General features: G+C 35.7%; 1 protein-coding gene across 3 annotated transcripts in view; it reads right to left on the bottom strand.

Annotated features, from left to right (window-relative positions):
* Positions 1 to 25185, bottom strand: part of SCN7A (sodium voltage-gated channel alpha subunit 7) — a 93438-nt gene that overhangs the window by 26079 nt on the left and 42174 nt on the right. For all 3 annotated transcript variants that reach the window (XM_030917139.1, XM_010365297.2, XM_030917140.1), the window contains 6 exons: positions 19710 to 19806; positions 16712 to 16950; positions 15460 to 15633; positions 13366 to 13722; positions 3927 to 4361; positions 433 to 538 (listed from right to left, as the gene is read on the bottom strand). In XM_030917139.1, coding sequence (XP_030772999.1) covers positions 433 to 538; positions 3927 to 4361; positions 13366 to 13722; positions 15460 to 15633; positions 16712 to 16950; positions 19710 to 19806 — 1408 coding nt within the window. The remainder of the gene's footprint in view (positions 1 to 432; positions 539 to 3926; positions 4362 to 13365; positions 13723 to 15459; positions 15634 to 16711; positions 16951 to 19709; positions 19807 to 25185) is intronic.

The raw sequence follows: 25185 nt of genomic DNA, 5'->3' as shown, positions 1-25185 counted from the left end.
AATACAAAAAATTACACCTCACAAATTGTTTTACTAATTTAGCTTTAAACACACATAAAAACTCCAGTGGCAACAGAGATGGAATTGAAGTAAGTCAATTCTGTTTTTCTATCATTAGTCACTATACTGTCATTGTTTATTCATAATCTATTGTTTCAAAGTAGGACATAAGTAGTACTGTAGAAGTTAGAGAAATGAACCAAGTCCTGAAATGAGCTGGAGATTCCAAATTCTTACTGTTCAATCAACAATTGTTAATTGTTAAAATAAGTGACTTAGCTGGTAGTTGAGTCTGAAATGTGCAATGCCACCTATTTAAGAGAGTTATTTGAATTAGCTTCCAGGTAGAATATGTTTACTAAAGGAACATATACATTTTGACAACTTGTAATTAAAATTAGTTTCCTAGCAAGATTAACAACATTCTCTTACCATTTTTAGGATGCTTTGATCTTTCACTTCCATAGAACATTTCTTCTTCTTCAGAGATAGCAATATCAACGGTACTGCATTCAGATGAACTAGACTGCTTTATTTTCTAAAAGGTGAAGTCCCACCAAAAAAGTTGTGATTAAAGTTTCATTTACCCACAGTGGTCAAAGTTTATTTCATTTTCAGAAGTGAGAAAAATTTTGTACAGAAATAATATTGTTAGGTTTAAAAGACTTTAGGCCGATTTCATGGCTGATATTAAAATGCATACATATTGGTAAGAACTGAAGTTTAAAACACTATTGTATGATACTTACTTTAACCTAAAATAACACTTAGATTAAAATTAATGTTTAGTTAATAACACTTTGCTTCTTTAAGATGTATAGGTTGTCTCCAATTCACAAAAGGATTTGGGTTCCAAAGTTTTCTTGAAGTAAGTCACAAGTTTCCCATATATGCTATTTCAATTAGATGAGTAGAATCAAAACAAATCATCCTTTGATGCTAAAGATGGGTAGATAATAGTGTACTTAGGTTTCATTGTAAAAATCAGTCCAGATGGTCTTATGTATGTCATCATAGGATGGGATTTATCATGAAGTAAAATGAGGGAAAGGCACAAGAAATAGGGATAAGGACAGGCCTGGGAAAGGGGCACAGCCTTATGAAAAGCACCCAGATGCAGAGATTGACCTTCTTTCTCACTCTGCTTTTGACTGAAGTTCAAGGCTAGGTAGAATAAGGTGGTCGTTGCTTTATACAGGTAATAGTGCAAATGATACTCTTTGCCTTTATTTAAAATTATTTTCTCACAATGCTTTATTTTACCTTATTTTGAAATAAGTATACCATAAATCATTCTTTAAAATCACCGAGATTCTAAGGTTAATAGCATATAAGTAATACTTTCTAATTAAAACAAAAATTAAGGCAAGTGTATTTTAACATTTAGAATGAAAAAAATCTTATTTCGTAAAAATTAAGAAAAAAATCTAGGTAAAGTAGAGTGCCAAAAAAAAGAAATTATCAATATTTTGTCCTGCCTCTTGGACTTATACACAGCAAGTGTCAAGGAAATGTAATTAGAAAGCTATTTTTGCTTTAGTCCTTACGTGGTCAGTTGTCAGTAAATCATTATAGTGCTCAATTTAAAAAAGTAAAGTATCCAGCAGAATATTATTCTTAAACAGATATTTTTATTATTTCCATTACTTATATATATTCTTATTTATTTCTAATGAAATAAAATCTATAGCAATATATTTATGTGAGACTAGGCATTAAGTAATTTAAATATAATATTTGGCACTCAGTAATTAAAATTATACATCATACATTTATATTTCTAAAGAGTTGTAAAAAGCCTTGCACATATCCTATCTGATGTGATTTTTCCAAAATACCTGTGAGTAGGTATTATTCTAATTTTACAAATAAATCAATTAAGACTCAAATTATAAATCATTTATTTTGATAGACGATTATTTAATGGCATAAGAAAGTGACCATAATATACTTCTGCATTATAAAAAATACAAGTTACAAAATACGATGTCAGTTTTGATGTTATTTTTATAATAAACACACACTATATATATGCATATATGTGTCAATAGATACGCATATTTTAATAAAAATAGGCTGGAAGTACAAATACCAAAGAAACAAGCGAGTGTATCTCTGAATTATCAGGTCATTTATATATTTTTGTGTTTTATTTTTGGCTGTGGGTATACCAACATCCTAAGGAGTCATGGGCTACATAATCTAGAAAGCACCTAACTAAATACTTTTGTGAGTAGTTAATCAACCAGCAAGACCTAACAACTATGCAGCATAAATAACTGCAATTTCGATATTTACAGTTATTTTAAGTTACAGCTTTCCTGTGTATTTTCATACTCCAGAATTTCTTTCTTTCTTTCTTTCTTTCTTTCTTTTTTTTTTTTTTTTTTTTTTTTTTTGAGACGGAGTCTTGCTCTGTCGCCCAGGCTGGAGTGCAGTGGCCGGATCTCAGCTCACTGCAAGCTCCGCCTCCCGGGTTCACGCTATTCTCCTGCCTCAGCCTCCTGAGTAGCTGGGACTACAGGCGCCCGCCACCTCGCCCGGCTAGTTTTTTTCTATTTTTTAGTAGAGACGGGGTTTCACCGTGTTAGCTAGGATGGTCTCGATCTCCTGACCTCGTGATCCGCCCGTCTCGGCCTCCCAAAGTGCTGGGATTACAGGCTTGAGCCACCGCGCCTGGCCACTCCAGAATTTCTAAGGAGATTAGCATGAAGTTTTCAGGGAGACTCCAACATGATGTGCTGTGGCAAATAGCAATTTCACCCAAAAATGGATGGTAATCAAAATCTTTAATGATGATTGAGAAGTGTGCTGAGTAAGAATTTATGCCTGTTTTATAGTAATGGTATTAATTTAAAAGGTAAATGAATCTTAGACTATTGGGCATGTGGATTAAAAATGTTTCTCTAACTAAAATAATGATGGCTTTAGTAAATGATGGAAGGACCTTGGATAATTGAAACTGAACTCCTGTTAGAAGACAATTTGTGAAGGTATTGTAGAGAGTATCTCCCAAAACAGAAGAGGTCTGGGAAACAAGACGCTGCCAGAGATGATGGGGACCTGTTAAGAGACATTCCCTGACCCTCCAGTGCCCCTGAGTGATCTGAAATGATTCCCCAATGGGATCCAAAGTTACAGGCCCTTGTACAGATGTGATCTCTGTAGGTGTAGCTTTCTATGAAATTGTACCTCCTTCTAAAACACAATGCTGTTTGCAAATGGAGACAATAAGACTGTTTCCAGTAGGGTGTATATTTTAGAAGCTAAGTGAACAACAGTATCTACCCTTCTTTGAATGCGACCCTGATTTTTTGTTTTAAGCCAGTGCGTTATAAAGCTACCAACTGTGCACAATTCAAACTGGGAAGTTTTAAAAATTCCTTTAGTCCAACTTAATTATAATGTCCAAATATGGGCAGAAATATCTGACTTAAATCTTAGAATTTTAGCAAGCAAGAAGGAATTGTAACACTGTTCTAATTCAATCTCCCATTTTAAGATGATAAAGTCCATGGAAATTTAGTGATTTCTTAAATCATACACCTTGATTTTGAAAACTTTGGTTTCCTCAGTATACTTTTCAGTACCCTCAAACAGACTGGTTATTAATTTATAAAATGTCACAATTATATTATCTATGTTTCCTAAGTGCTTACTCTTTACTAGGCATTGTTCTATGTACTATTATCCCCCCATGGAGTAAATACTATTTTAGCCTCATTTAAATATAAGAAAACTGAAGCTTGGAAAGTTTAAGTAATTTAATCAAAAGCAAAAATTCAGAGGCTAAGAGTGATGGAGCTCAAAGTGATGGAGTTAGAATTGAGTGGATAATCTGGCTGTGGAACTTCAGTGCTTATTTACTTCCTTATCAACAATACTATAAATCACCACTAAGCAATCAGGATATTTAAACATCTTACCTCCTTGCCGTCTCCATGACCAGACTTACTCTGACTCTCCTTATTATCCGGATTTTCTATATCAGATTCTCCTGAAGCAATTGGTACAGTTTCTGAGACACTAGGACTGGGGATAAGCGATTGGCTCTCATTTTCAGTAGTGTTTTTCTCTGTGCCACTGCTTTTTTCCTTATCCTTGAGAAAATCTTGGGCGTTGCTCAATTCAGAAAGGGTATGGTCAGAAATATCTTCTTTAACATATACCTCATTTACATGGTCCATTGTGTCCTTTGGGACATTTTGTTTTTTGCATAGTATTTTAAGAAGCACATAGTTTATTCCTTTTTTAATCCTTGCCACTGCAAGCTGGAGATTTTTTGCTTCATTATTCTCTTCAGCTGTTACATCCTTGCATGAACTAAATGAGCTCACCAATGCCAGAAACAGGTAAAGTACCTAAATAAGGAATTAAAATGAGGCTAAATGTATCTCATTTTGTTTCATTTTAAGTAATGAAAAGTTTGTTTACAAAACTGACTTGAGAACATTTAATACTGTTAGAATATTTCAATAATACAATATATTGTAATTAATAACTGTAGTCACCATGCTGTAAAATGCATCTTTTGAACTTATTCTTCCTATGTAACTGTAATTATATATACTTTGGCCAATAGCTCCTCAATCTCCACTTTCCCCTAACCACCCAACTTCTGGTAACCACCATTCTGCTCTCTGCTTCTAGAGTGTGAATATTAACCCATTTGTGCCTAGTGTTCCATTATTGGAAGGCTAAGCTTGTGGGAGTTATTTATGTCCTACTGCTCAAGGTCATTGCCAAGGTCTGAATTTTCACACAAAAATTGCAACTTCTGACATAAATGGGTTAAGTGTTCTCACTATTAAAACGATAACTATGTGAAGTAATGAATCTGTTAATTAGCTCTATTTAGCCATTCCATAATGTATGTCTACTTCAAAACATTACCTTGTACACCATAAATACATACAATTTTATATGTTAACTTAAAAAATGAATTTGACCAAAAAAGGCTGATCTGAGATTTGAAAATGAAGCAGATGAACTACAATACTATTCAGTTCTTATCTATCTACCACAGTGTGTTAGGTGCTGCGCTATGGATTTGTATAGCAATAATTTATTTCAAGCTCATGACGTCCTATGCAATATGATTTGTTTCTCTTTTACAGATGAAAAAGACAAGGTTTACAGATGTCAAATATCAAAGGATCAAAGGTTACATAGATTAGACCCAAGTCTGCTTTATTCCAAAGTTTATTTTCTCACTGAGTCAGGCTGTCTCACTCAAGGTGAGCAAATAAGTTGTTTTTCCAGGCAGCTCACTTCACTTCAGCCCTGTTCTAGGAAAACATGTAATAATTCTGCAAACCCAGGAAGAATTAGACAGGTATAGAGCTATCCATGGTCCTGAATATCATATCTAATGGCTTTTGTGGGATGAAAACACAGATGCTAGGAAAGTTAGTGGATTCTCTGTTGTAGTAAATTTGGTCAAACAAGAAACAGATAAGTGATGGAAGAATCATTCCTAATACTTGTAACTTATTTTGAACTCAAAGATAGTGTATATTTTGACTTTTACTGTCACTTAGAAATATGATTAAGTACTGATCACTTTCCAGAGAATCAGATTTTAAACTTGTTTATAGTTGTAAGGCATACATTATAATTTTGGATAATTATGCTATTTATGTGTACATAAAATAAGTATGTGAGCATCTCCAAAGACTCGTATTTTGAAACTTCTTTCAAAATTTTAGATCTATGTGAACAGTTGAGTTTCTCAAACACTCCAATAATTACTCTTTTTCTCATGGACATGCACATCTGGAAAAATTAGAACTTCCCACCTAATAGTGTTTAATCCTAATGGGTTACATTTACTTCTCTCTATCTAGATCTTCCTATTTCTTAGGAATAGAGAAGTTTCAAATAAGACTTGTATAGAAAAATCAAAGTATTTTGCAGTGAATAAAGTCATCAAATACATAAACTTAATCTTATCCATAGTTTTAGCATAGCAATAAAATTTTGGTTATAAGATATATCAATATGGGAAATGTTTTGTGGGTGAGAGCATTTGAAAAACTGGCAGATATCTTTTATAATCCACAATGAAAGATTCTCAGAAGAGAAAAATAAAACAGAAAGGACAATGATCAAATGCTAATAGCCTCTGAAATAAAGAAATAAAGCAGACTTAGGTCTAATCTATGTAACCTTTGATCCTTTCTGTTCTCCCATTAGTGTCTCCTTTGGCAATGAGGCTTACTTATAGATAATCTAGGCAAGAGCTGCATGGCCCCCATAGGAGCCACACTATTAGCAACTCTATTATTCTCAAAGGACAACAGCTTCGTGATATAAAAGGGTGAGACCAGATATAATTTAAGATATTCAATTGTTTCCTTTTCTTCCACTGTTTGGCTAAGTATTAGGCACAGTGTGAAATAAGGGAAGGGTGTTAGTGTGTTTCATGACTGTAAGCTTCATATGAACAAAAACCATGTTTTCTCTTAATTAGACAACCAGCACACTGCTAGACACAAAATAGGTAATAAATAAATATTTATTTTAAAAAATAATTGATTACAGAATAAATAAAAATAGATTTTGTGCTAGGATTTGAACAATAAAAAGTTTATGCTATATTAATCATATTTTTAGGAAATTACATCAAAGATTTCTTATATCTTAGACACACATGTACACAAATATACACACATACATTCATATATATATGTATATATACTGAAAATGTTCAAAGCCTAAAAATGAACATAATCTTAAAAGTGCTAAGTGCTCTGAAACTGTAGTGTAAGATAAGAATTTTATAACCCTCAGAAATGCTACTGCTTTGTTCAGATGTGGTCTGAATTAAAAATAACCTACTCTCTTTTAAGGATTTAAAGGAAAAGACAGGCTGTGTAAGTGGTGCAAGTTACAGAGAACTGATTACTACTTCTAATTTAAGAATTAACAAAAAAGAGAGCAGAAAATGCAGAGATTTGTATTGTATAAACTCAGAGTAACTTTACTCTAGTCACAGAATCTGTAACTAGATTAAAAACATATATTTATTATTTTTGTGTTAGGAGAGAAAAGGTGAAATAATGTATATAAAACAAAACATTTTTTTAAAATTCCCCTGAATTGTGTTTTCTTGCACCTCAAAGATATCCACATATTGGGTGAGAATTGAGCAACTCATAGCAAAATCAAACAGCATAAAAGAGAAAGAAAGTTCAAGATTTAAGTCATTACTTTCTGATTTGTAATCAACAAATAAACATGTATAAAGGAATTTAACATGTATTGAGGCTACTTAATTTTAAATTTCTTGAATTATATCTTAACATATATTTAATTTGGAATTATACAAATATATATGGAATAACATATGTATCTACAACCAAATTTTTTATTTTTAAAAAGCAACTGAATTTTGTATTAAGTTTTCTCTTTCTTTTATTTTCATGTTTCTATCCCTCAGTGTTTGGTTTATGTAACCAGAGTTGGGTACTATATTTCACTTGGTGGCAATCACCTAAATCACAAGTAAAACACCCAGAATGAAATTAAAATCTGCCTAAATAAAACTTGTTAATAATATTAAATAACTAACAAAAATCTGGTGAAGATATAGGGGTTAAATTTTTCTAGAGTGTAAAGAAATGATTTGTGTAATTTATGAATTACTCATAGGGTGCCAAATGATTATATTTAAGTTATAATAACCCTACAAGGCAAATATTGTTATGTTCATTCCTCCGTTAAGTATGGTCAGGTTTAAAGAGGCTGTGTAATATGCACAACATCATTTATTAAGAGATTGAAATGGTTTGTCTTTCTTCCCATCCAAATCTCATCTTGAATTGTAGTTCTCATAATCCCCACATGTTGTGGGAGGGAATCAGTGGGAGGTAACTGAATCATGGGGGCAGTTACCTCCACACTGTTCTCATGGTGGGTGAATTCTCACAAGATCTGATGGTTTTATAAGGGGTTTACCCCACATTCACTCTGCACTTCTCCTTGCTGCTGCAATGTGAACAAGGACATGCCTGCTTCCTCTTCCACCATGATTGTAAGTTTCCTGAGGCCTCCCAAGCCCTGTGGAACTGTGAGTCAGTTAAACCTCTTTCTTTTGTAAATTATCCAGCCTTGGTTACGCCCTTATTAGCATCATGAGAATGGACTAATACAGTAAATTGATACTGAAGAGAATGGGGCACTGCTGTAAAGACACCCGAAAATGTGGAAGTGACTTTGGAACTGGGTAACAGGCAGATGTTGGAACAGTTTGGAGGGCTCAGAAGAAGACAGCAAGATGTGGGATGTTTGGAACTTCCTAGAGATTTGTTGAATGGTCTTACCAAAATGCTGATAGTGATATGGACAATAAAGTCCAGGCTGAGGTGGTCTCAGATTGAGATGAGGAACTTGTTGAGAACTGGAGCAAAGATGACTCCTTTAGGGGTGCTTTAGCAAAGACACTGATGGCTTTTTGCCCCTTCCCTAGAGATCTGTGGAACTGTGAACTTGAGAGAGATGATTTCGGGTATCTGGCAGAAGAAATTTCTAAGTGGCAAAACATTCAAGAAGCAGAGCATAAAAGTTTGTAAAATTTGCAGCCTGATGATGCAGTAGAAAAGTAAAACCAATTTTCTAGAGAGAAATTCAAGCTGGCTGCATAAATTTGCATAAGTAATGAGGAGCCGAATGTTAATCACCAAAGCAATGGGAAAATGTCTCCAGGGCACATCAGAGACCTTCACAGCAGCCCCTCCCATAGCAGGGCATAGGCCTAGGAGGAAAAAATGGTTGTGTAGTCTGGGCCCAGGGTCCCCCTGACGTGTGCAGCCTAGGGACCTAGTGCCCAGTGTCCCAGCTGTTCCAGCTGTGGCCAAAAGGGGCCGAAGTATAGCTTAGACCATCACTTCGGTGTGTGCAAGCCCCAAGCCTGGGCAACTTCCATGTGGTGTTGAGCCTGCAGGTGCAAAGAAGTCAAGAATTGAGGTTTTGGAATCTCCACCAAGATTACAGAGGATGTATGGAAATGCCTGGATGTCCAGGCAGAAGTTTGTTACCGGGGCAGAACTCTCATGGAGAACTTCTGCTATGGCAGTGTGGAAAAGAAATGTAGGGTTGGAGCCCCAACACAGAGTCCCCACTGGGGCACTGCCTAGTGGAGCTGTGAGAAGAGGGCCACTGTTCTCCAGACCCCAGAATGGTAGATCCACTGACAACTTGCACTGCACCTGGAAAGCCACAGGCACTTAACACTGGCCTGTGAAGGCAGCTGGGATCAGGGCTGTACCCTACAAAGACACAGGGATGGAGCTATCCAAGGCCATGGGAACCCACCTCTTGCATCAGTATGCCCTGAATGTGAGACACAGAGTCAAAGGAGATCATTTTGGAACTTTGAGGTTTAATGACTGCCCTATTGGATTTCAGACTTGCATGGCAGCTGTACCCACTTTGTTTTAGCCAGTGTCTCCCATTTGGAATGGGTGTGTTTATCCAATGCCTTACCCACATTGTATTTAGTAAGTAACTAACTTGCTTTTGATTGTACAGGCTCATAGGTGGAAGGGACTGGTCTTATCTCAGATGAGACTTTGGACTTGGACTTCTGAGTTAATGCTGGGATGAATTAAGACTTTGGGGGACTTTTGGAAAGACATGATAGTGTTTTGAAATGTGAGGATATGATATTTGGGAAGGGCCAGGGGTGGAATGATATTGCTTGGCTGTGTCTCCAACCAAATCTCATCTTGAACTATAGTTTCCATAATCCTCATGTGTTATGGGAGGGACTTGGTGGGAAGTAACTGAATCATGATGGTGGTTACCTCCATGCTATTCTCATGATAGTGAGTTCTCAGAAGATCTGATGGTTTTATAAGGGGCTTTCCCCTGCTTCACTATGCACTTCTCCTTGCTGCCACCATGTGAAGAAGGGCATGCCTGCTTCCCCTTCTGCCATGATTGTAAGTTTCCTGAGGTCTCTTCCACCCTATGTAAATGTGAGTCCATTAAACCTCTTGACTTCATAAATTACCCAGTGTCAGGTATGTCTTTATTAGCAGCATGAGAATGGACTAGTACAGTGATAGAACTGAAATTTGAACCCATGTTTCTTTGATTCTGAACTCTGCTTTTTCTACAACTCAACAATACATAGAACTATTTAAAAACCAATTCATTTCCTTTGGCATATAATAATTTTTTGTAAGGTTTCTGCATAAGCCTTAAAATTTGCTGAATTTCTTAGAAAAGACAAAACTAATTTTTAAAAATGTGAAATATCTTCCTTTTACACTAACCCACATTAGAAGCATGGAGGTTAAAAAGATCAACAGCTTCAAAGATTATCTCCTTATATTTTTCCCCCTTCTACTTATTCTACTGCCATTATCATTATGTTTCAGAGTTGGATGACTACTAAGAAAAATTAAGCTGGAAGGATTTAGTGAGCCAAGAAATATGATGGCCAATCAATTGGAAATGGAGGTTCATGTAACTCCATTTATCCTGGAATCCCTCTGCACATTGATGAAGTTTCTGGTTAGTAGAAACAACAAAAAACAGAAATGGATTGGAGTTCAAAATCAAAGAAGCAGGAATGTTTAGGCAAATATATATATTATACATTTATATGTTATATCATACATATATGTATATACACATATACGCACATATATGTGTGTATACATATATATATAATGCCTTAATATTTCTGCTTCTTTCCCTTTGAATTATGTGTATGTGTGTGTTGTTGTTGTTGCTTTCCTCAACAGCCTTTGGAAACAGAAATATATAATTTATTTGGGAAATTACACTTATCCCCTTATTAGTCATAGGATTTGGATTTGATCTTATCCCATCTCCAGCTGTAAGAGAGTTATGAACAGTTTAACATAATAAACGTATTCAACACCCTGGGCAATGGAGACTAGTTAAGAATGGGCATATGATTCAGCTAATGAGATAACAGGAAAAATCGGCTGTGGCTTCTAGAAAAGAAATTCTTTCCTCTATTAGACTTGATATAACACAAAGATATGAAGCTTTAGACTGCAGCAGCCATCTTGATAAAACAGAGGATACTAGCTAGCAATGAGCACAGAGGAAAACAGATTTGAGATCTATAAAGACCTCTCTATAATGATCCCATTTAATCATTTGTGTCACACCCAAACTGAAGCAAGATCTATATCTGATATTTTGAGTTATGAGTTATGTATGCTGATATATATGATCATTTCTTGTTTCAGCCAGTTAGAGTGGTGTTTAATATCACCGGGAATGAGAAGTATACTACTAATAACTACAAAGGGCAGAAGATAGTGAAGTATCTTTTACATGTTGGGCACTGTCCTAGGTTTTATAATAAAGAAGAGAGTTATGGTCCTTTCCCTCATGGTGCTTACAGTTTAATAAAGAAGATAGAGAAGTATATTAACAATTAAATATAATGCTAATGTGATAATTGTATGACAAGGGTCTTCTCGAGGTGAAACACAAGCAATGTGGATTGGCAAGGTAAAATTGAGTTTATCCTGAGATTTTTTTCAGTCTTTTGGGAAACGTACTTGATCTTTATGACATGAGTAAAAAGAAAATATCAAGTCTTGTATTCCTGTAAGAATCATTTTTTTAGTAAGCCATATCTTTTCCATAGATGTAGTGAAAGTTACTTATTTAATTCACTAAAACCACTTCAGTTATTAGGAAACTTATAAGTGAAAGCTTTCTTAGTTAATATGTAACATTTTTATAGACCAGTGGTTTTCAATCTTGACTACACAATTTAATCAACTGAAGATTTTTAAAAAATCCTGATGACCAGGTCATATCCACATACCATTAAAATCAGAATCTCTAAGAATGGATTCTAGGCATCAGCAAAGTTTTATTAATTCCCCAGGTAATTCCAATGCCGGGAAAAGACTGACAGCAGTGTTACATTTAAGTGCTTCTTAAAATTTAATGGGCACACAAATCACCTGGGAACAGTGTTGCAACGTAGATTATGATTGCATAGGTCTGGGGTCTGGGAGTCTGCAGGTCTAACCACCTTCCAGGTGATGCCAATATTACATTGAGTAACAAGGTTAGAAGCTAGTGCTATCCAATGGAAATATAATGCAATCACATATGCAATTTTAAATTTCCAGTGGCCACATAGAAAACATAGAAAAACAGCCGGGCGCGGTGGCTCAAGCCTGTAATCACAGCACTTTGGGAGGCCGAGAAGGGCGGATCACGAGGTCAGGAGATCAAGACCATCCTGGCTAACATGGTGAAACCCCGTCTCTACTAAAAAATACAAAAAACTAGCCGGGCGAGGTGGCGGGCGCCTGTAGTTCCAGCTACTCGGGAGGCTGAGTCAGGAGAATGGCGTAAACCTGGGAGGCGGAGCTTGCAGTGAGCTGAGATCCGGCCATTGCACTCCAGCCTGGGCCACAGAGCGAGACTCCGTCTCAAAAAAAAAAAAAAAAAAAAAAAAAACATAGAAAAACAGGCAAATTAATTTTACTAATACATTTTATTTAACAAATATATTTAGTTAAATACAATATACAATTTGTATACAATAAATACAAACATATTTGTATTTAACTAAATATATATTTAACTAAATACCAATAAATAAAGGGAGACTATTGCATTTGTATTTAACTAAATATATATTTAACTAAATACCAATAAATAAAGGGAGACTATTGCATTTGTATTTAACTAACAGTATTTGTATTTAGTTAAATACAAATACAATAGTCCCCCTTTATCCAGGGCAGATAAATCCCAAGACCCCCAGTGGATGCCAGAAGCAGAAGATGGTACCAAACCTCATGCATACTACATTATCTAACAGCCCAGATAGCTACTAAAGGACCAATAGGTAGTGTATACAGCATGAATATGCTAGACAAAGGAATGTTTCATGCCCAGAGCAGGACAGAGTGGTATGGCAGGAGATTCCATTACACTACCCAGAATGGCATGCAATTTAAAACTTATGAGTTTTATATTTCTGGAATTTTCCACTGGATGTTTTCAGACAATGGTTGACCACAGGCAACTAAAACCACATACAGTGCAACTGAGCATAAGAAGGACCTACTGTATTATCATTTAAAAATGCATTCAACATAAAAATTATTAATGAAATAGTTCACATCACTTTTTGTGTAAGACTTCAAATCTGGTGCATATTTCACATTTATAGCACATTTCAAATGAGACTAATTATATATCCATTGATAATGACCACATCTGGCTAGTGGGTTACTCTATTGGACTACCACAGTTACAAACCATTAGATCCCATCAATGCACATCATGAAAATACCAAACTACATTATGCCAGTTTTCAAGGAAACTGTGAAAGAACTGACTACTCACCAGTAAATTTCCAATTAAAATGACCATCAGGTAAAAAGGAATACACCAGGATTGGCCTGCAACCTCCATACAGTCCCACAAGGTCTCTACCCACTCTCCACAGAGAATTCGGAACACGTTCAGGTAGGAGTGGAAAAAGTCATGCATGTGCCAGCGTGGGAGTTGACAGTTTTTGTCTATGTGGCAAACAAATTCTTCATAATTCTGACCAAACAGCCTCATGCCGAATGCAGCAGAAAAGAAGATGAATGTGAACAACAACAGGACCAAGTCTCTCAGGGCCACCCATGCGCTACTAAGAGACTGCATCAAAATCTGGAATGTTGGCCAATACTTCCCCAACTTGAAAATTCTCAACTAATAGAGCAATGTGAAATCAAGAACAAGAAACAAAGGACGAAAAACCTGGTCAGTGTATCAGCGTTATATGTATATACATATATAGCGTTTAGAGTTTTAAGCATTATTAATATTAACTACTGAACATTCATTTTATGTAAAATTCTTAATACATCAAATATTTGATAATTTTGTATACTCAGTCTATATATATCCTCTTCTATTGATGTATTTGTCAATTCCCATTAAGCATTATACTGCTACAATTCCTCTAGCTTTATATTTTCATAACTGTTAGGGGAAGTATTCATTCTTTGTTTTTGCTTTTCACAACATATTGAATATTTTTCCACATTGTTCCCATATGTTGACATGAAAAGGATATTGAAAGTCTTCCAGGATCCACTGGATTCTGATGAAGGTACTATCATGTATTTCCCTTTTAAAATAACATGTCAAAGACCAAACACAACATTCTAGGTTTAGTTTGGATAGTCCCCTTCCTTTCACTAGATTTTTAAAAATTTCTATTTATATAGAACAAGATTACCTTAATATTTTTGGTCACTATATCGCAGTAAACTTATAGTCAACTAGATCTCATACATCATGTTTATATAGGCTATACCTTCCTGACACTTTCTTTTCAATTTTTGTTTGTTTGTTTGACAGAGTCTCTCTCTGTCACCCAGACTGGAGTGCAGAAGCACAATCATGGCTCACTGTAGCCTCCAACTCCTGGGCCCAAGTGATCCTCCCACCTCAGCCTCCTGAGAAGTTGAGACTACAGACATGAACCACCACTGTGACTACTTTTTTTTTTTTAGAATTGGAGTCTCACTATGTTGCCCAGGCTGGTTCCAAATTCCTGGCCTCATTTCTTGACTTTTTCTAGTGTTCAGTTGTCTTTCTGGACTCAAGAGTGAGATCTTACATTTACCTATGCAAAAAATTAATCATCTTAAATTCAGTCCATTACCAGCCTTTAAAATATTTTGATACTATCTTTTAGCACATTTTCTGCAATTGCCAGTGCTGTTTCCATAAATTTGGTGACAACATCCTGTATATATTTCTCTTATTCATTAGAAAATATTATGGATGAGGATTTAAGACAGGATTCTGAATGAGCTGCTCTCTAGGAAGTAACCATTAGAATAAGATCAAATGGACTTAATTGTTCTTAATTCCTGCTACATTCCTTCAACCTATCACCAGAATGTGACCATGTATAACTTATCTAAAGCTTATTATTTCAATAAACATTATTCTAATAACATTACTCCTTTGTTTAATTTTCTGAGTCTCGCCATTACCCTACCTCATAGACATACACTAATTTTTACCTAATAATTATTATAGTAACATTCTGCTGGCCTGACTGGTCTTCCTTTGTACCTGACCTTTAGAAATACTCACCTTATTTCGGCTTCTTGGTGTTATATTAGAATTCTACTTTGGAGACTCCTAATTTTCTTACTTTCCAAAATGTACTCAGTTACCCTGACCCTGCTTCCTAAAACTGTATCTCAAATTTCCTGCATATATGGCATTATTTCCTTTAACATTGTGGTCAAATAACAGCATTGGAGACTTCTTACTCTTTCCTTGGCAATAAACTCTTTATATATTAATCAATTCATTTAATACTTCCAATGTCCCAATGGGATAGGTATTACTGTAGCCCCATTTTATGTCTGCAGAAACTGAGATAAACTTCGATCAAATAAAAGTTAGGTATTGGATTCTACTTACCATCCTGAATAATCGAAGAAGAACCATTCCTTCAACATTTGCTAGACAAAGTTCTGTTAAACCATGGAACACTATTACACTATCAAAAATGTTCCAACCTACTTGGAAATACCCATATGGATGCATTGCAATTATTTTAAAAATCATTTCTGCTGTGAAAATTCCAATGAAAACCTAAATGAAAACCAAACACACAGGTGAGAATATGATTCCAAGAGCTGTATCAGAATCTTCACACAAAAACTCTGTAACACACACTGTTTACTTGTCACTGTCACATTCTTCACAGCTTCTCTGTCAAGATTTGGTTAGTTGTGGAGTCTGCATTATAAGGACAGACTCATACATTTTCTTCAACAATCTAATGTCAAACACTATATACAGAATCTTTTATTATTTTAATAAAATTCATCCTAGAAGAAAACAAATGAATATTTCAGGGTGAAGACCTTTCAAGTTTGAATGATTATTTTTGAGGTACGGAGCACATGATATGATATTTAATTTTTCAACCTCTGAAAAAACAGCAAGAACCTATGGAAGCTCTCCTTTAAAAACGTACTGGCAGAAATCACTAAATTGCTGTTTTGGTACCAAATAAATGTATAATTTGAAACTTGTTGCAGTTTGGCTGCTTTTATTAGTACCAAGCAACTAAACAACAACAACAGGGAAAGAAAATACATTTAAATGATATACATTTGCTTGAATGTGACCTATTTTTAAACTCACAGGAATTTGTTTTGTCTTTTGAATTGTATGTGAAAAAGGACAGGTGAATCTCAAAAATACCAGGCTAAAATGATAAGTTCCAATCCTGGGCAAAGATACATGGTTAGAACAGACAGGGCCAACTTCTGCTTTAATCAGAATTAAGAATTCAGGAGTCAGGTGCTTGTTATTTCACCTCTGCCCTACTCTGATATATGAGCTAACGGTACCAAGAGACTGTATATTTGGGAAGGGAGGGGCAATAAATAATTTCCATGTAATGTAACTGCCAAGCAGCTGACTATGAATCCCAAATTTAAACTGGGGAATTTTAAATTCCAGCTGTAAAACTATTCAATGATAAGAACATTTACAAAGCAGGGGTTGGAGGGATAAAGCACAAACACGAGGCTTCATTCAATAATTATGAATATTGTCACACATTGAAGTTACAGAATAAAATAATGGGAATAATGATGAACAAAGAAAAGTTCAATGATAAGAAACTACAAGTGAAAATAATGTACAATGAGAGTCTTACCAGGTTTCCAATGTTGAGAAGATTGTTAGTTGATTTACTCATTGGATAATGCTCCAAGGCCAGAAAACATATGTTTAAAATTATGCATATGATAAGGAAAAGATCAGTAAATGGTGCCATTACAATCCTATGGACAAATTCTTTCAATTTTGACCAAAAGGGAGAACAATTCCATATCAAGAAAGTTGTCGCAAACTTATACCAATATAATGGGCATACCTTCTTGGATTTTTCAAGTTCTGAAATGAAAGAATACAAAAGTTAAACATTCTGGCCAGGTGCAGCGGCTCACGCCTGTTATCCCAGCACTTTGGGAAGCCGAGGTGGGCGAATCACCTAAGGTCAGGAGTTCGAGATAAGCCTGGCCAATATAGTGAAACCTTGTCAATACAAAAAATAGCCGGGTGTGGTGTGCCTGTAATCCCAGCTACTCAGGAGGCCACAGGAGGAGAATTGCTTGAACCTGGGAGGCAGAGGTTGCAGTGAGCTGAGATTGTGCCACTGCACTCCAGTCTGGGCAATAGAGTGAGACTCTGCCAAAAGAAGGAAAGAAAGAAAGAGAGAGAGAGAGAGAGAGGAAGGAAGGAGGGAGGGAGGGAGGGAGGGAGGGAAGGAAGGAAGGAAGGAAGGAAAGAAGGAAGGAAGGAAGGAAGGAAGGAAGGAAGGAAGGAAGGAAGGAAGGAAGGAAGGAAGGAAGGAAGGAAGGAGAGAAGGAAAGAAGGAAGGAAGGAAGGAAGGAAGGAAGGAAGGAAGGAAGGAAGGAGGGAGGGAGGAAAGTTAAACATTCACAAATTGTTTTAAGTTCTAACTAATAGACAATTTTGACTTTTGCATGCAAAGGGAAATTTGAAGATAGAATTCTGATATGGAATTCAAAAACAGAAATATTCTATCCTAATAAAAAACCGAATGAAAGGAAACCCTCTCTTGGGCAACCCACTTTCTCAGCATGAGGAAGCTCTCTCTCTCTCTCCTTTCTTTTTTGTCTGTTAAACTTTCTGCTCCTTAAACCACTTCACGTGTGTCCATGTCATTAATCATCTCGGCGTGAGACAACTAACCACAGCCTTGCATCCCCAGGATGAAGCCGACTTGATCATGGTGGATAAGCATTTTGATGTGCTGCTGGATTCAATAAAAACAAGCAATGGGAAAAGGATTCCGTATTTAATAAATAGTGCTGGGAAAACTGGCTAGCCATATTCAGAAAACAGAAACTGGACCCCATCCTTCCACCATACACAAAAATTAAATCAAGATGGATTAAAGACTTAAATGTGAAACCTAAAACCAGAAAAACCCTAGAAGAAAACCTAGGCAATATGATTCAGGACATAGGCATGGGAAAAGCCTTCATGACTGAACACCAAAAGCGATGGCAACAAAAGCCAAAATTAACAAATGGGATCACATTAAATTAAAGAGCTTCTGCACAGCAAAAGAAACTATCATCAGAGTGAAGAGACAACTTACAGAATGGGAGAAAATGTTTGCAATCTATCCATCTGGCAAAAGTCTAATATTCATAATCTTCAAGGAACTTAAACAAATTTACAAGAAAAAAACAACCCCATCAAAAAGTGGGCGAAGGACATGAACAGATACTTCTCAAAAGAAGACATTTATGTGGCCAACAAAACATATGAAAAAAAGCTCATCATCACTAGTCATTATAGAAATGCAAATCAAAACCACAATGAGACACCATTTCACGCCAGTTAGAATTGCCCTCATTAAAAAGTCAAGAAACAACAGATGCTGGTGAGGATGTGGAGAAATAAGAACGCTTTTACACTGTTGGTGGGAAGGCAAATTAGCTCAACCACTGTGGAAGACAGTGTGGCGATTCCTCAAGGATCTAGAACCAGAAATACCATTTGACCCAGCAATCTCATTACTGGGTATATACTCAAGGGATTATGAATCGTTCTACCATAAAGACACATGCACACGTATGTTCATTGCAGCGCTATTCACAATAGCAAAGACTTGGAACCAACCCAAATGCCCATCAATGATAGACTGGATAAAGAAAATGTGGCACATATACACTATGGAGCACTATGCAGCCATAAAAAAGAATGAGTTTATGTCCTTTGCAGGGACATGGATGAAGCTGGAAACCATTATTCTCAGCAAACTAACACAGGAACAGGAACCAAACACTGCATGTCCTCACTCATGGGTGGGAGTTGAACAATGAGAACACATGGACACAGGGAGGGGGGCATCACACACAGGGGCCTGTCAGTGGGTAGGTGGCAAAGGGAGGGAGAACATTGGGAAAAGTGCCTAATGCATGCAGAGCTTAAGACCTGGATGCTGGGTTGATGGGTACAGCAGATCACCATGGCACATGTATACCTATGTAGCAAACCTGCACGTCCTGCACATGTATCCCAGAACTTAAATTTTAATTTAAAAAAAAAATCTGTGTGTGAAAAAAAAAAAAGCTGAATGAATTAAATTTCCTCTATTGTGTTCATGCTTGGCTGAGTTAGACAAAAGAAAATGAAGCAAACTGTGTATTAGAAGAAAAATGTAGGGACATCCCTCAAGAAAACAAATATGGAACATAGTTGAGAACATTGTGACTTATAATGTCTAGATTTACATGCTTTACAAATTAATGCCTTTTGATATTGTCCATGATAAATAATCATTGGTTACACATAAAAATATAGAGATAAGTCTAGAAAGGACCTTGAGATATTAATGTTACATACCACGATCTCTATTTTTAGTCACAATTTAATATGTCAGTATGTTTTTAATGTTAAACAAAGAAAATTATTTGGTACTCTTTGGTCACTTTCCAATGTTTAAAACACCATGATTCTGAAATTTCTATGCATGGCTTATCCTAATATTCTCAAATATTTCTTAAATTTTTGTTGTATTACCATCTAAGATTCTAAAGAAATTGCTGAATTTCTTTAAAAGTGAATTTTATGAGTAGTACCTTCAATAGTGAATGTCTAATTATTTAGTACTTTACCTTCCTTATGTCTGAGAGTAGCATCTTCCAACACATCCAGTGATGTGTCTGTGGAAGTTGGTGACCTTTTCTTCATTTCTATTTGTATGGTCTTGGCCTGAAAAGGAATGTGATGGTTTAATACTGGCATCCTCTCTTTGCAGGTCCAAGACTATAAGAAGGTGCACAGCCTTGCTAAAAACTCCAGTTATTCTCCTGGAGCCCTTTCTTTTTATTAAATTGATACATAATCATTGTACATGTTTGAGGGGTATATGTGGCATTTTCATACATGCATACAATGTGTAATGATCAAGTCGGGTTAATTGGAATGCACATCATCTGAAACATTTATCTTTTTTTTGTATCGATAGCATTTCAATTCCTCTCCTATAGCTATTTTGAACTACATAATAAATTATTAACTAAAGTCACTGTACTGTTGAACACTAGATCTTATTCCTTCTATTTAACCACATTTTTTGCACCCACTAGCTAACCTCTCTTCATACCCCCTGATACATACCCTTTGCAGCCTCTGGTAACCACCAATAAACTATCTACTTTCATGAGATCCACATTTTTAGCTCCCACATACGACTGAAAACATGTGAAGTTGGTTTTTCTGTGCCTGGCTTATTTCACTTAACATAACCTCAAGTTCCAACCATGTTGCTGCAAATGACAAGACTTTATTCTTTTTAATGGCTGAATAATATTCCACTGTGTATATACTACATTTTCTTTATTCAGGTATCCATTGACAGACACTTAAGTTTATTCATATCTTGGCTATTGTGAATAATACTGTGACAAACATGGAAGTACAGATATTTCTTCAATATGCTGACTTTCTTTCGAGTACATACCCTGCAGTGGGATCCCTGAATGATGGTAGCTCTATTTTTAGTTTTTTGAGGAACCTCCATACTGTTCCCATAGTGGCTGTACTAACTTACATTCCCACTAAGAGTGTTCCAGAATTTTTGGGTTCTATCACTTGCCAATCTTTAGGCAGTTATTAAACTGATTTAGGAGTTCTTAAAATTAAATAAAATTTTATACTGTGAGGTCTGAGATCAAATATTAAAGGAGCAAAGACCATGAAATGGTTGTGGTATGATCCATATTTGGCAAATAATCCAATATATAGTTTAGGATTACTGCAAAATATCCAATCAGGAAACATACTACTAAATAATAACAGAGCATTTTTCTAACATCTTAAATTTTGTTAGGATAATGTTAGCTTTATAACTTTGTAAATGATCTTGATAAAATAAGAAATTGTTTGGCATTGTGATAATAAGTCTTGAAGAACAAGCAATGGAATGGATTTATAAGGGTTGTCTTAGACCGTGTATGATATTAAATGAGTAGGACAGGCATAATTCTGTAAGAGAATTACTTATTTCTGTTTATCATGTCTCTCGAATAATGGTTTCAAGAGATCTTCTGCTTTACTGATCTTGCATTGGTAAGATAGTTAAAACTCCCAGGCTTTGTTGTAGATATTACAGGTTCTATGCATTCATAAATCTGAGGAGTGTGACCATAGGTGTTTCCAGTGATCAGATGTAAAACGGTATTTGAATTTAAATGTTAAGAGCTAGACAATGGATGGATATTATACTATAGTGATCCCCAACTGTTTTTACATTTGACACATGCAAAGGATGACACTATCTGTGTATTTGTTAACTTGGGGTAAATAGGTAAAGACTGCTCTTGAATAGAGTTAACTGACACAGGGGCTGCCACTGCCCCACCACTGAGGGAGTTAATGGTTGAGGCTTGCCAATACCCAACCCAACATTCTGGCTGGCAAGTTCTGCTGTGGTATATCTTCAATGGTATAATAGATACCATGAAAATCGTTACATTATTTCACTATCAGTCAAGCCTCCTGCAATTTCACAAATACTACAGCTAGAGGAGGATAAAGCCAGTCATACTGCATACTGGGTTTCCTCAGACCGATGACAGATTCTGCAGGTCTAAGTTCCAGTTCCTCTTTTTTTTTTCCCCCAGTAGGTAAAGTACATGAACAGACACTTCCCAAAAGAAGGTATACTGTGGTCAACAAATATATGATAAAATGCTCAACCTCAGTAATCATTAGAGAAACAAAAGTCAAAACCACAATGAGAAATTGTTTCCCACCAGTCAGAAGGGCTATTGCTAAAAAGACCAAAACAAACAAACGAACAAACAAAACAGATGTTGGTGAGGTTGTGGAGAAATTGGAATGCTTGTACACTGCTGGTGGGAATGTAAGTTCAGTCGCTGTGGAAAGCAGTTTGGAGATTTCTTAAATAACTTAAAACAGAGTTAACATTAAAGCCAGCAGTCCCAATACTGAGTATATACCCAAAGGAATACAAATCATTCTATCAAAAAGACACATTCATGTTTATGTTCATCACAGCACTATTCACAACAGCAAGGACATGGGATCAATCTAGATGCCCATCAACGGTAGACTAAATAAAGAAAATGTAGTACCCTGGAATACTATACCACTCTAAAAGAAGAACAAAATCATGTCCTTTGCAGCTTGATGAACATGGATGCAGCTGGAGGCCATTATCCTAAGCCAGTTAAGGCAGGAACAGAAAACCAAATACCATATGTTCTCACTTGTAAGTGACAGCTAAACTTTGTGTGCACATGGACATTAAGATGGGAAAAATAGACATTAGTCATTGGGGACTACTAGAGGGGCAAGGCTCGCGGGTGGGCAAGAGTTGAAGGACTACCTACCAGCCACTATGCTCACTACCTGGGTGATGGGATCATTCCTACAGGATCATTCCTACACCAAACCTCGGTGACATGAAATTTGCCCATGTAACATGTGCACATGTACCCCCGAATCTAAAATAAAAGTTGAGAAAAAAAAAGAAATTTTTTAAAAAGTAATCTAAAAGTTCAAGGTGTGGATGGGTGTGGTGGCTTACGCCTGTAATCCCAGCACTTTGGGAGGCCGAGGCGGGCGGATCACGAGGTCAGGAGATCCAGGCCATTCTGGCCAACATGGTGAAACCCTGTCTCTACCAAAAATACAAAAATTAGCTGGGCGTGGTAGGGCGTGCCTATAGTCCCAGCTACTTGGGAGGTTGAGGCAGAAGAGTCACTTGAACCCGGGAGGCGGAGGTTGCAGTGAGACCAGATTGCACCACTGTACTCCAGCCTGGCGACAGAGTGAGACTCCTTCTCAAAAAAGTTCAGAATGTAAGGGTTAGATTTTTGTTGTTGTTGTTTAAACTATGCTTATTCTAGAAACTATTTTTAGCTGAACTATAAGCTTACATAAAAGGTAAGTTATAATTTATGATATTTCAAATTTTCATGACATTAAAAACCAATAGAAGTAATTTTTTGTTATTAAGATCTGGCAGGGATTTCTTATATGTGTATCTCCTAAAGACGATACTGGGAGACATAGTGAATAATATCCTTGATTATATCCTTAATGGAGAGGAATTAATTACTCTTCATAGAGCTGTTTCAGATAGGGACAATGTTTGTTGGAATTGCATTAAGAAGTAATTCAGTAAAGATAATTGTCCAGGGTGGGGAATGGGGAATAAAGTACGTGGTAATAATACTGTTGCTGATATAGTTAGTGCTCAATTATCTACTAATTTGGCTTCAACTATGAATAGATTTTAGAATATGAAATGAATAAACCACATGTCTGCCTAGTAAAATATTTACCTTGATTGAGCTTCTTATAAATATTGAATAAATGCACACACATTGGCCAAATACTAAGGACATAGCTATTTTACAATGAAAATTGAGAGGACTGTTACTCAACGCCCTTCCTCTATGGGATATTTAAGAGCTAATAAGGGCATATGCCTGAACTTTTGACAATCCAGTATTAAAATTAAACTGGAAAAGGTGGCTAGGATTCTTTTTCTCAAAACTAGTTTAAGTATTTTTTGGAGCAGAAGTAGTAATAAGGAAGAACTTAGTCACATGTCTCGCATTTACCTGAATATCTGACAAGTTTGTCATGAACTCAGGGTTACTCTTTCCTGTAGCCATGCTGGCCTTTTTAATTCTCTGACTCACCCTGCCCACTCCATCTATGTAGCCTGGACACGTTCTTCACATCTCAGCTCAAGTGTCAGTTTCTCATAGAAACCTTCTCTGACTCAGAGAATCCTTTATAAAAGGCCTTCAAAGGACCATGTCTCTCTGTTTTATTCCACTTGCCCCAGTTTCCTTTAATTTATTAAAGAAGAGAATAATAGAGCGAACCACCGAGTAACCAATATCCAGCCTCAACAATTACTAATGTTCTATTCTTCCTTTTTCATTTATTCTTCACTCTACTTATTTTCTGAAATATTTATTTTAAATGAAATTTCAGAGAGAATACACTTTTCGGATAAAATATTAAAACTATAAATAACAACACCATTATCATGATTAGTAAAATTAGTAATTCCTTAATATTAACCAATACTCATATTATACCCAATTCATTACTCAAAAACATCATTACAGTTGATTTGTTCTAATCAAAATACAAACAAGGTCCAAACATTTTATATACTTGGCAGTTTTATCAATTATCTTGTAATTTAATGTATTTTTTCCAACATGATTTATTTTGTAAAGATTCTGGGTTGCTTATACTTTAGACTTTTTCACACTCTCTATTAGGTAGATTGTATCATTTCAGTGTAATTTAATGTACTCCTCTCTCTCTTATAGTCTCTGGGGGTAAAAAAAGCAATTGGATCAAGACCCTTATTAGACTTAACTCAAATTTTGGGAAGAATATATTGTATCTGGTATTTTGTGTTTTCTATTCCATAATAGCAAGAAACACATAATTTATTGTCCTTGAGATACAATTTAGTGTTTATGATAATTTGATAGTCTATCTATCCATTAGACCATTAGCTTCATGAAGATAGACACTCTATTTGTGTTTATTAAAACTTTTTATATCCAGTGCTTTGTACAATTGTCAATCATGTTTTAGTTAGATGAATTATGACTATCATTTTAAATGTGGCAAATATTTTTTAAAAATATTTGTATTTCTACAATTTTATATACATGATTATCTTTCTGAGATTTTGCCAGTAGTTGACAATTCATAAGAAAGTTTCACCTGCAAGGAATGCTACTGTTTCAGCATTGAGCCTCCGGAATGAGGAAGTGAAGTGGTAAATGATGGATTCTATTCCTCAGTGTTGTGAAATCAAATATCAGTGAGTATAGACCAATGTCTGCAGCTGGAACTCCTCAATGAGGATTAAACTCAAGAATTCATGATGGTACTTATCATATGTCTGATGCATATTTGACCCTCAATAAACATTTTATGTGACTGCTATCGTCACTTTCATTATTCTTTTAATTATACCTAAATAGAGTCAAAGACAAGAATTTTATGTTGCTAGGTGTTTCTCTGTTGGAACAGCCATGCCTTCTTGCGTTTGCCTTCTTGTGTTCTCTATAATTAGTGACT

Source organism: Rhinopithecus roxellana, chromosome 14, assembly GCF_007565055.1.
Source record: "Rhinopithecus roxellana isolate Shanxi Qingling chromosome 14, ASM756505v1, whole genome shotgun sequence".
Taxonomy (NCBI): Eukaryota; Metazoa; Chordata; class Mammalia; order Primates; family Cercopithecidae; genus Rhinopithecus; species Rhinopithecus roxellana.
This window is presented reverse-complemented; position numbering and strand designations above follow the sequence as displayed.